The sequence below is a fragment of the Candoia aspera genome, chromosome 1 (assembly GCF_035149785.1).
Source record: "Candoia aspera isolate rCanAsp1 chromosome 1, rCanAsp1.hap2, whole genome shotgun sequence".
NCBI lineage: Eukaryota > Metazoa > Chordata > Lepidosauria > Squamata > Boidae > Candoia > Candoia aspera.
In genome coordinates, this window is record NC_086153.1 from 57,116,728 (window position 1) to 57,129,208 (window position 12,481).

The 12,481-nt window shown below is 41.9% G+C and overlaps 1 protein-coding gene across 1 annotated transcript in view; it reads right to left on the reverse strand.

The window, feature by feature from the left end:
- Window positions 1-6,425: 6,425 nt before the first annotated feature.
- PLB1 (phospholipase B1) overlaps window positions 6,426-12,481 on the reverse strand; it is a 119,137-nt gene continuing 113,081 nt past the window's right edge. The window contains exons 49-51 of the mRNA XM_063304585.1: window positions 12,287-12,382; window positions 8,280-8,354; window positions 6,426-6,841 (exon numbers count right to left, since the gene is read on the reverse strand). Coding sequence (XP_063160655.1) covers window positions 6,620-6,841; window positions 8,280-8,354; window positions 12,287-12,382 — 393 coding nt within the window. The 3' untranslated portion in view covers window positions 6,426-6,619. The remainder of the gene's footprint in view (window positions 6,842-8,279; window positions 8,355-12,286; window positions 12,383-12,481) is intronic.

The window sequence follows — 12,481 nt, forward strand, 5'->3', positions numbered from 1 at the left end:
TATGTTCTGTATGAAACAGGTATTGCTTTTTCTGGTTTTCTGGCACAGGAAGAAGGTATTTTCAAGATTTTTCATGATTGGGAAAGAGGTGGTCTACTTTATTAAACGTAGGGATAGGGTGTTCAGTTCTTTTCTTTTTACAATGCTTATATATATATATATAATTTATTTACTATCCCACCTTCATTATTTTTATAAGTAACTCAAGGCAGTGAACATAGCTAATACTCTTTCCTCTTCCTATTTTCCCCACAACAACCACCCTGTGAGGTGAGTTGGGCTGAGAGAGAGTGGCTGGCCCAAGGTCACCCAGTCGGCTTTCATGCCTAAGGCGGGACTGGAACTCACAGGCTCCTGGTTTCCAGCCTGTTGCCTTAACCACTAGACCAAACTGGCTCTCGATATGCTAACAATAGTGTTGCCCATTGGGTTTTTTACCACAATATGTCTTCAGCATTTCCTGGAATCTCTGTGTGACCCTGTACGGTCATGCAGGCATTCCAAAAACAAGTGCCTAGGGAAACTTGTGTCATGAGAGATTTTTGTCACTCTGAACACTCAGGGTATACTAAAAATAGCTTTTAAAAATCTATATGCAACCCACTTGCCCTGCTGTAAGGGACCCCCCCACATTCTGAGCAGGAAATTAAACACCCTACTGAGTATCATTTGATGTTTGATACAGTTAAGTGTTACTGAACCTTCACACAGTGAGTGGTCTTTCTCCCAGTGTTAGTTCCTAAGCCTAATGGGGTACTGAGATTTTGTGTAGACCTAAGACATCTCAATAAAGTAAAGACATCTCAATTAAAGTGTAATAGCCACCCTATACCATGAGTAGATAATATGTTAGACTGGGCCAAGGTCACCCAGCTGGCTTTGTGCCTAAGGCAGGACTAGAACTCACAGTCTCTCAGTTTCTAGCCTGGTGCCTTAACTACTACACCCAAGTGGCTCTTGTGTTAGATTAAGAGAAAACAGTCTTTGCTATAATCACAGGAACATTTCAGTTTGAAAGATGCCTTTTGATTCTAACAGAGCACTTGCGACTTTCCAGAGACTCATTAACAAAATTCTCCCAGGTTGGGAAAAGTTCTTTGAGACCTATCTAGCCAATATCATTATTTGTAGAACTACCTGGGAAGAACATGTGCAACAGTTATGGGATGTTCTTTCCTGCCTTAAAGCAACAAGCTTAGCCTTCAATCCAACTAAATTACCTGGGTTATATTGTGGGTCAGCAAAAAGTTAGGCCAGAAGGGGGAAAAAAAAAAGGTTCAAGATGTCCAACAGATGCAGCCTTTAACTACCAAGAAGGAAGTAAGAGTGTTCCTGGGAATTGTGGGATAGTACACACAGTATATACCTCATTTTTTTCCACCAGAACAAAGCTCTCATAGACTTAAGTAGTAAGAGTGAGTCTAATAAAGATCACTGGTCTCCCCATGTGAAAAAGCTTTCAAGACTAAAGACTGCTTTATGTAGTTACCCTATGTTAAAAAGGCAGTATTTTAATCTTCCATTTGTTTGCCTGTTGATGCTTCTGATGGAGGGTTGGGTGTGGTGTAAATGCAAGAGTTTGACGATGGGGAACATCTAACTCTTTATCTTTCAAAAAAGGTTCTTACCCAGAGAAAGACTATACAATACTACAGAGAAAGAGGCTTATGCTCTGATGTGGGCAGTGCAAGGTCTAAAGGCTTATTTGTGGGGGATGAGTTTGGTGTAATCACAGATCATCAACCACTAGTTTGGTTAGCAAAAAATGAAGTACTCTAATAGAAGACTTACATGCTGGTATCTCACCCTCATTGTACAGGTTTGCAGTCCAACATCAGGCAGAAAAACAGCATCAAACTGATTTTCTGTCCAACTACAGGACTGACTCAGAGATTGTTATCTGTAACACAGATACTGTCATGTTCATCATTTCAATGTTCTGAATACATCGTAATGTTTCGCATGTCACTTTCCTGATCCGTGTTTGCGGAGTGGAGATTTCCAGCCATGCCAGGCTGTAATCTCCTTACTGTAACTGTGGAATGTATGTTTGGGTTATTGACTGTGTTCAAGGTTACTTTCTCAGGCCGATGTGGGTGACGGTTGCTAACACCTGGGAAGGGGTGGTTGCTAAGCGGGAGCACGGGGCAGGACTGGGTTTGAAGCAAGGGTTTTTAGTTTGTATTTGGCGCGCTTTTGCTCATTCTCAGCTTTCTTTGTATTTGCACACTATTCTTTCAATAAATCAGTTATCCTTAAGTACCTGCTTGTGAGACTGAATCTGTCAGAATAGGCAACCATTACATAAAGCTGAGAAAGGCTGAACTGTATGCTAAATTGTCCAAATGTGCTTTTCATAAATCTCAAATTGACTATTTGGGCTATAGAATTTCAGACAAGGGTATTGAAATGGATCCAGCTAAGATTGAAGCCATTCTAGCATGGGAGCCACCACGCACGCGTCGGCAGCTCCAAAGTTTCCTCAGATTCGCGAACTATTATCGACAGTTTATCCAAGGGTTCACAGGGATAGCGTTGCCCCTCACTGAGTTACTTAAAACTAAAGGGCAGGGGGACACACGGAGGGCAAAGAATCCAGGGGTGTTGTTGAAATGGACGCCCGCATGCCAGGTGGCTTTTGACAAGCTTAAAAAGCTATTCACAGCAGAACCCATTCTACAGCATCCCGATCCTAGCAAGCCATTTGTGGTGCAAGTGGATGCTTCTGATTTCTCCATTGGGACGCTCCTGCTACAAGCAGATGAGTCGGGATGTTTGAAGCCTTGTGCTTATCTCTCCCGTAAATTCTCTGAGACTGAAAGGCGGTGGCACGTTTGGGAGAAAGAGGCTTTTGCTGTTAAAGCTGCTTTAGACACTTGGCGCCATCTGTTGGAGGGGGCTACCCACCCTTTTGAGGTTTGGACTGACCACAAGAACCTCGAAGCACTCAGTGCACCTCGTAAGCTCAACCCAAAGCAAATCAGATGGGCTCAATTCTTCAGCCGTTTTGATTTCAAGCTAAAATTTATTCCGGGAAAGAAAAACTTTCTGGCTGATGCACTTTCCCGCAGACCCCAAGATTCTAGCACTGTGCCTGATGTGATAGGTACACTATGGACAGAGCCGCAATTGAGTCTGGCAGCTGTGACCCGCAGCCAGACTCGCGCGCAACAACCAGACGCGTCACTTTCACCCCGTCCGGGACGTCTGCCAGTTCCCTCTGACTTGCAACAACAGTTTCTTTCCCAATTGAAATCTGACACTTGGTTGCAAGCAAATTTACACAATGTTACTTTTGACCGCCAGTTTGCTTGGAAGAACGATCGTCTCTATGTGCCTGAGGCTTTGCGCAAAGACATTTTGCTCCATTCCCATGATGACAAACTGGCTGGGCATTTTGGGTTTGTTAAAATGCTCCATTTGGTTAGATGCCAATTCTGGTGGCCAACGCTAAGGCGGGATGTTAAAGACTATGTTGCCTCCTGTCCTGTATGTGCTGGCTCTAAACGGAAGGTTGGTAAGCCCCAAGGGTTGCTCCAACCAGTGGCCAGTCCTTCTCACCCCTGGGAGGAGATTTCTATGGATTTTATCGTGGATTTACCTCCAAGCCAGAGGAAAACGGTGATTTGGGTTGTAAAGGACTTCTTCTCAAAACAAGCCCATTTCATTCCATGCACTTCCATTCCCTCAGCACAACAGCTAGCCCGCCTCTTCTTTGTACACATGTACAGGCTCCACGGGAGCCCCTCCTGTTTGGTGACTGACAGAGGCACACAATTTACTTTCAGTTTTGGTGGGCTTTTATGAAATTGGTGGGCACTCAACAAGCGCTGTCCACTGCATCGCATCCTGAGACTGACGGATCTACGGAGGTGCTTAATTCCACACTGGAGCAATATCTGCGTGCTTTTGTTAACTATCAACAAGATAATTGGGTCGATCTCCTGCCCTTTGCTGAAGTCGCCTACAACAATGCAGTGCATCAGAGCACTGGTCAGGTGCCCTTTCGCACTGTCTTTGGTCGAGATTTTGTGCCCATTCCTGAACTGCCTCACCCAACCTCTCCTCCTTCATCCCCTGCAGACTGGGCAGCGCATCTGGGGGACTCCTGGCCTAAAATAAAACAAGCTCTTGCTGATGCCCAAGCTGCTTACAAACGCTTTTCTGACACCAAACGGGCACCTCAGCCACCCTTCAGAGTTGGAGATAAAGTTTACCTCTCCACAAAATTTATTAAATCTCTGCAACCTTCTAAGAAGTTGGCACCGAAATTCATGGGCCCTTTTCCTATTGTGGCCCAAATTAATCCTGTGACTTTTAAGTTGGATTTGCCTCATAATCTTAAACGTTTGCATCCCGTTTTTCATTGCAGCTTGCTCAAACCCTTTCACCACTCGGATCGCTGGCATCCACAACCCCCACCACCTGCTCCCGTTATGATTGATGGCCAGCAGCACTTTGAAATCCAGGAGATTCTAGATTCTCGACGCCTTTGTTCTACTTTGCAATACCTGGTCCAATGGAAACATTTCCCTCATCCCGAGTGGGTTGCTGCCCACGATGTTCACTCCCCTCGTTTAGTGGCCCGTTTTCATGCTGCCTATCCTACTAAACCCGCTCCTTAAGTTCGCATTTTTTTTAAGGGGGGCGGTATGTCATGTTCATCGTTTCAATGTTCTGAATACATCGTAACATTTCGCATGTCACTTTCCTGATCCGTGTTTGCAGAGTGGAGATTTCCAGCCGTGCCAGGCTGTAATCTCCTTACTGTAACTGTGGAATGTATGTTTGGGTTATTGACTGTGTTCAAGGTTACTTTCTCAGGCCGATGTGGGTGACGGTTGCTAACACCTGGGAAGGGGTGGTTGCTAAGCGGGAGCACGGGGCGGGACCGGGTTTGAAGCAAGGGTTTTTAGTTTGTATTTGGCGCGCTTTTGCTCATTCTCAGCTTTCTTTGTATTTGCACACTATTCTTTCAATAAATCAGTTATCCTTAAGTACCTGCTTGTGAGACTGAATCTGTCAGAATAGGCAACCATTACAGATACCAATGAATCTGTGAAAGGCCTGGGCTTTCTTCCCCAGCCCTCTCTCTAAAAAGTGGGGAGAGGAGTAATACAGCTTTCTGCTGGCTGGCTGTGCATATATCTGTGCAGTCCTTCAAACAAACACTTGGTGCTAAAAGGAAAGCTGAGATGACCAGTTAGCTCAGTTTCTTATAGGAAAATGTTCCTCTGTTGGGCTGGCATCAGTGGTGGAGTCTTAAGAACACCAGGGAAGACTCTGGGAAAAAGAATTAGGTGGTGAACTTTAATGGAGGAGGTGTAATGGCTGGCATGATTGAAGATGGAGCTAAATAGTGGTGGATGTTGAACATTTATTGTTGGTAGACTTAAATTCAAATTTAGTTCTAGAAAAGAGAGATTTTGAATGAGATCCAGAAGAAAACTCACTACAGATGAAGGGGAGGTACTGTGGGGCCCTGTCTACCCTTCACAGATAATCCCTCAGAGGTTAAAGATCATAGAAGATGAAGTGTTCTACCAGCCAAAGCGAAGGGAAAAACCCTGTGCCACTCTGAGAGATGGCTGCAGGTATATATTCAGCCCTTTCCTTATCTCTAACACAGGATGTAAATACAGAATAAAGTAATTAGAAATGACCATGTGCATTTCTTAGAGCAAAATTATACCTTGCAAACATATAAGCAGGCAGGAAAACCTAGGCTATGATATTCAACAGGAGAGGGAAAGAAGTTATCTCTTGAAGGCAGTTTAGAAAGGCAAGTGGCAGCATTATCAACAGGTGAAGGAAAGGAGGAGGTGAGCATTGGAATGGCCGAGATGGTATGAGGATTCCTGCCTTGGGCAGGGGGTTGGACTAGAAGACCTCCAAGGTCCCTTCCAACCTTTGTTTCTATGAATGCCATTATCCAATTGTAAATTTTGCTTATAGAGCTAGATTGGGGAAAACAAAATGAAGTGATGCTATGAGCTATATTATTAATAAATGGGGGTGGGGTGGGGTGAATCCAAAAGAGTTGCATGGTAGCATTTATTGAATCCTATGAACCCAGAGGAAGACCCCATCACAGTGGATGAATTAGTAACTGTGGAAACTTGGCATCTCCATTACACCAACAACAAATATAGATGCTTCCAAATTGAGAGCTCCTGTGAACTACCATTCCAAATCCATTGTGCAATTATTCCATGTTTACCTTCGGAGCTAAGAGAAAATATGGAAAAAGTAGAGGATTACAACTGGAGAGATGACAAGAGGATCACAAATGGGAGACAATGTGATCTAGACACATTGTAAAATCTGGTGAATAGTGCAGAACCATCAGATAAATACAGTGTTATGTAAAAGTGTCCCTAATTAAAATCAGAAAGTAATTTTTTAATTTACCAGGTAAGATCTCTTTATATTTCCCATCTTGAATAACTGTTAAACATTAGCCATCATGAGGTCTGGCTATTCAAGATGGGATGAGGTCATTCCTTCCACTTTTAGATGGAAAACTTTAGTTAAAAATAGCATGTGCAAAGCTTCCATGTTACTTTTTTCATGTTGCTAGTGGTAGCATACGTTAAAACTCTTTGGTACAGATGCACATTTAAAATGTTGTTGACTTCTCTTCAGCTGCTGCATCTCTTGCCCTTGGGTGTTTGTTGACTTTCTGAGTCATCATACCCCAAACAATCAGGGATCCTGCCAAAATTCCAGTTGCGGCTGCTATAATCACAGCCCAGTAAGGCACGCTGTCTCTGTTGCGTGTTGTTTCAAGCCCTGAACTGTGCATTTGGCTGTTTCTTGATGTGAAAAGATACGGGTGTTCCTGCAGCAGAAAGAAAACATTTGCAGAACCTTTAGAGAATGATCTGTTTTACTACTGATTGCTCTATTCTGATGGCATGAGAGGGAACATATTTTCTCTCAGTAGAGAACCAAAAAATGGAATTGGAACATATCCTGCCCAGACGAGACTATGCAAATCTAAGTAAACATAATTAAATCTTTAAGAAGAAAAGGAAGACTTTAGGGCTAAAACCTGGTTAAGATAACTTTCCTCAATCCCTGTACTTTTGTCAGCATAATGGAATACAGAACTGCTTAAATCCTTTCAGGGCCAAGAGGTCTCTTCTTCATTCAGTCTTCAGCTGTCATCCTTCTTTCTTATTGTAGCAAAATCTCTCCTCCCTTTCTCCACCAGGCCCTGCTGTTATTCTGCTTACAAGCAAATCCCAGACAATTTTCATTAATCCTCCCCAGCCCTGTGGCATCCTTCCTTTCCTAACGTTTTCTTTCTGAAAAGAAGATCCATCTGTGGCTCTATCAGAAGTGGGACAAATACGAATTGCAGGGGTTTAGGCTTGTCTCGATCCTATCTATTTTTTTTTAGGCAATCAGATCATTTATATGCTACATAAATCTCATGAGGGATTGACACTGTTTAATAAATTTAAATTTTATTTTAACTCAGATGAAATACAGGTAAGGAGAGTTTCTGTTACTGCTTGCATGGGGATGACCAAGTCTTTTCATTGCTGTCTTAAACCTGATTACTGTCACTATTCTCTCCCTGATGCTCTATCCATGCCAAAAGGCTTCACTTTTTGCCCCGGGTATCTTTTCCAATTCTGTTGTACAGTATTACCCATTTCCTTAAAATCTATTTCTGATGTCTGTTTTTGCAGTGTTTTCTGTAGTCTGTGAACTCAATCTCTCTCTTCCTCTCTCATTAAAAGAGATTTCCAACTTTAGGGAAAATTTATAGCATAAATATAGCATTTAATAATTGCTGTTAACAATGAAAAAATGGGACATTTGGTCTAGAACCTTCAGTAAATTTCCCTTCTATTTTACAGAGAAAGAAGGAAGAAGAAAGCATATGGCTGATATGGCTATTATTTTTTAAAATCTTGCACAGCAGTGCTAATCATACAAAAAACATCAGATCCAGTTTATCATTTAGAAAGCTTTCAACAAGGGGTTGTTGGACAGATTCAAACTGTGTGGTAAAAGCATAGTTACTGGGTCTAATAGTTGCCCAGACATGGTAAATATGTACTACCTCTGGAACTGATGGCCCCATGTGTCGTTTGGGGAATAACAGAGGGGGAAAGGCTTAAGTTCTGCTTATGAGTTTCCAAGAGTCATCTGCTTTGGCACAGTGGGATATAGGACATTGGACCAGACAGTTTTTGGTTTGACCCAGAAGGACTTTTCTTGTGTTTTGATGTTTACGTTACAGAGCTAGGGTGTTCATTACTTACTGAGGTTGGACACTTGAGTTTCAGCCTTTCCTCTGTGAAATGTTTATATGATTGCTTATAACCAACTGGCTCCAGCTGAAAGAGAGACAAATAGTTTGCAACTGAAATTGAATTCTATAATCTTCATATCATGGGCACATACTAACACTGTAAAGTCACACTTAAAAAATAATGTATTGCTCCATTATATTGCAGCACTTGGTTATTCTTGCTTCTTTCTCACTGTAATACTTAATATATGACTGTACTTATATAATTAGGGGACAGAAAATATTAGCAAGGCTCCCTTTTATGAATATAGGCAAAACTTTTTAATACCTAAGTAACCATATACACTTCCTGAAAGCAGGCCACAAAAAGCCTGCAGAAGTGAAATCTACATCAAAGGAATAAAAATAGCTTGTTACAAGCAACTGTGGAGCTCATGTTAAGTGGCAAATTAACAAGGCAAAATAATAAATGGATGTGGGAGGGCTAGAATATATGTTAGCTATAACACTGTCAGCTTCTCTGTGACAGGAAGAGAAGTATATGTAGTTGAGCTTAATTGGCTAGAGATGAATGGAAAGAAGTCAGACCTGTGCAACCTGATCCTTATTTTAATGGGATTCACTTGAGGATAAGTGAGCGTAAGTTGCTGGGTTAGTGTCCTAGCTTCCCAAAGCTAGCCAGAAATACAGGAATGAGCTGGCTGCTAGCCAAAAGGTGATTCAGCACCCCTCTTCAAAATCAGTGCAATGTAAAGGGGGAATGAAATCAACAATGCCAACAGGCAATATTGTGTTGTTGTTTTTGTTGTTGTTTTCTTAAGATGGAATTCTAGCTACTTGTGTAGAATCCCTGACAGGCGTGACAGCAACCAAGGCCTTCGGGTAGACTCCAGCCCACTCTCATTTCCATCTTCCCCACTGATGGGGACGGAGCTTAATTGCTTCCTCCTCTTAAAGAGGGAACAACTCTGGCACACTTTTATCTCAGCCCTACAGGCTAAACCTTAGCTTGGATGGGCTGCAGCATCAAAAGAAGCTATGCAATCAGTGGAAGTTTTGCTCTTCCTCTACACAAGGAATTCAGGCCTTGTGTCAGGCAGAGTCAACCCATTTCTTGGTACTGATTGTCACAATGACCTTAAAACAGGAAGCACACTTCACTGTGACCAGACATACATCCCCAGCAATGTTCGGGCAAAACCATTTCTGAATTTGGTCACATTGCTATGATTTTTTCCTATAACTTTCTTAACCTTCATTTGTCATTGCTTGGATATATATTTATATTGAAGAGCAGGCTATTAATGACATACATTTTTCTTAACTTTGTGTTCCTCACATTCAACTTGGGTACATTCATATTGCACAGGAGACAGACAGACAGGTACAGCCACTAGCCCCAAACTACTCAGTGATTCCTTAGGGTATTTTCCCTAAACTCCATAACTCAGTAATAGAATACACCCTTTTCATTAAAAAAAAAAAAAAAAACTCCCACGTTCCATTCCTGGCAAAAAAGACCCTTTTTCAAAATGTTGGGGAAATGCTGTCAAAGTAGGCAGTACCAAACTAGATGCAAGAAATGAGGCATCTTAATCTAGGTTATCTCATCTCTCTCTCTATTGGGTCATGCTGATTCTCATCATTATTGTGGAGGTTAACAAACAAAAGGGTTGTGCAATGCTTTGGAGAGCATGGGAAACAGGCAGAGAGCACAGCATCTTTAAGCAGCTCATTAGATCAGCTTCTGCTTTAATGACTCATTGATAGATGATGCATTTGTACTCCCAAACACTACAAAGGACCTTTCCGTAATCAAATCCAAAGCATTGCCCAGCCCTACTAATCAACACAAACCCTGAGTTTTTGGTTCTGGGAACTTGTACACACACAAACCCTCCCCAGGAAGACAACACCATTCATCGACACAGACCAGAGCAACTTAAACAGTTTTGGGAAGCTGAGGAAAGTGGCTGGCAAAAGCAGCTGAGAATGTGCTGATTTGGCATACATCCTCTGCAGTCTTTACTGGTAGGACAATAGAGAGAATTCCATGAGAGATTCCAACATTGCCTGACCCAGAACAACCTTGGGAGGGAAATAATTTAAAAAAAAAAACTGCTTCTGTTCTTATTCCTCACAAAAAGTTTAGGAAAGAGTCACTAGCCTAAGAAATGTATAACACTTCAGTAATTCTAGAAAATAAAACAACTCTAAACAGAGATTTTCTAACCAAGGAACAAAAGTGCATAAACTTTGGAACAACAAGGCAATTTCAACCCCACAAATTATCACAGTGGGTCTTTCCTCACTAATAATTTGAAATACTATCCACTCATCCTTGAGTTGGCAGAAAATTATACTGGCATTCAGTATCTGCATTTGCTGTCTCCATCACTGGTCCATATCCTCCCTCTTTTCAGTTACTGGAGCCAGCTAATTTCTCTCCAAAGTAATGGGTGTCAAAGTCTAACAGATTTTAGGCCCCTTGAAGCTGCCAATGGATGGTATCGGAATAAGAGGGAAATTTTTGCTGCTAAGGACGTCTGTCTCACTCAATGGCTAGGGACAAAGCAGAAACAAGATGTTGCCAGGGCATGCTGGTACTGTAGTTAGGTGGAAAAGAGAAAGGTCCCTCTGCCTGAGTTATCCTCAGATTGGTTTGGAAAATACACTCAGTTACTTGGATCATAACATTCTCAAAAAGCAAAGAAAAACACCTCAGGTTGTTTTTGTAAGCTGTTCCCAGTTTCTTATAATATAAACATTAAACAATAAACATTGCCTAGTTCTTTTGATAAGCCTCAAAGCCTTCTAAAAATTGTTTACATTCCTAATTATTCTCAAAAGGTGTGCCCTGACTTTTTTTTTTCACTTGGAGTGGGCAGCCTTTTGTGCTGGCCACGGGGTACAGTTAAGATACTTGTGAAGCCCATAGCCAAAAAATGAATGGTGCCAAATCACATGAGCAGGCGTATTTCTCTCTTTTTTTTTTACACTAATACTTTCATGTATTTCTTGTCTCAGAATGGTGGGAAACTATGCAGTCAATTTTCAGCAATCATGTTCTGAAGAGGTTGCAAGGAAGGTCATCTTTACAGTATTGGCTGATCTTGCAAAGAAAGAAAAAGTAACTGCAGTTCAAACCTCCATGGATATTGATTAAAGGGGTTGTACTTGCAGCTTAAAGGTGATGCTGTCTAGTGATAATGGGAATTGAAATGGAGCACATCTGAATGGCACCATGTTAGTGAAGGCTGACACTAATTTTTACTAAGGGGCTGGCATTTGATGTTCTAACTTTCCTTGCCCCACTACAACCACTGAAATCTACTAAAATTCCTCTGGGCTACGTTGTGTGTTTTTAAAAGCTCTATCCATAAGTGCGATCAGATTAATATTCCTATGGCTTGAACTTTTAAGCCATCATGATGCGATTTCCAGTTCCCAGAAGAACAGAAGCAGTTGATTGGCCAGTGGGAATGGTGGGGAAACTCTCCAGATATGGAGCTGTTTTTTCCAGCTCAGCCTTGGGAAAGGAGAAGACATGTGCAGAAGCAGGTCACCTGCTCCCCAGGTGAAATGTGGGCCCCATCAGTTCAGAACTTCTTCAGCAAAATTAAAGATCAATCATGCATATACAATGAAAGTCCAATATCAAAGTAAAGCAAAATGAAGCAAATAAGAATGATGTTGCAAACATCCCACCTCATATTCAGGAGAAGGACTGGTGGTTGTTTTTTTTCTGCCAGTAGGTGATGCTGGGTGGAAGGGAACAGGATGGCAGGGAATCCACCAATCTCTGCCCTGAAACAACCCCTATTAAATTGTGTAAGAGCAGCAACACTGACCAGTCAGTCTCATTACTGAGGTGCAGTAATAAGTAGGCTGTTGGGCAGCAACCTAGTCTCCTTCAATCTCAAGGACAGGAGGAAAACACATCAGGATGGCTGTGAGGGTGAGCCCTAGATGAGTTCTGAGATCCTTTCCAATTCAGTGATTCTATGATTCATTTACCATATTATTCCAGAGTGCCATGGCCATCTCAGCATGACCCCTCTCAGAGAAATGAAAACAATCCACTGCAAAGAAACTCAGGTCTGGTTTCCCTTCCTGTGATTTAATACAAAACATAATTATTCCATTTCAGAAAATCATTTATTCCTTGTTAGCAAGGATCTGGCATTTCTCATGTACTTTTTGGCTCCTTGT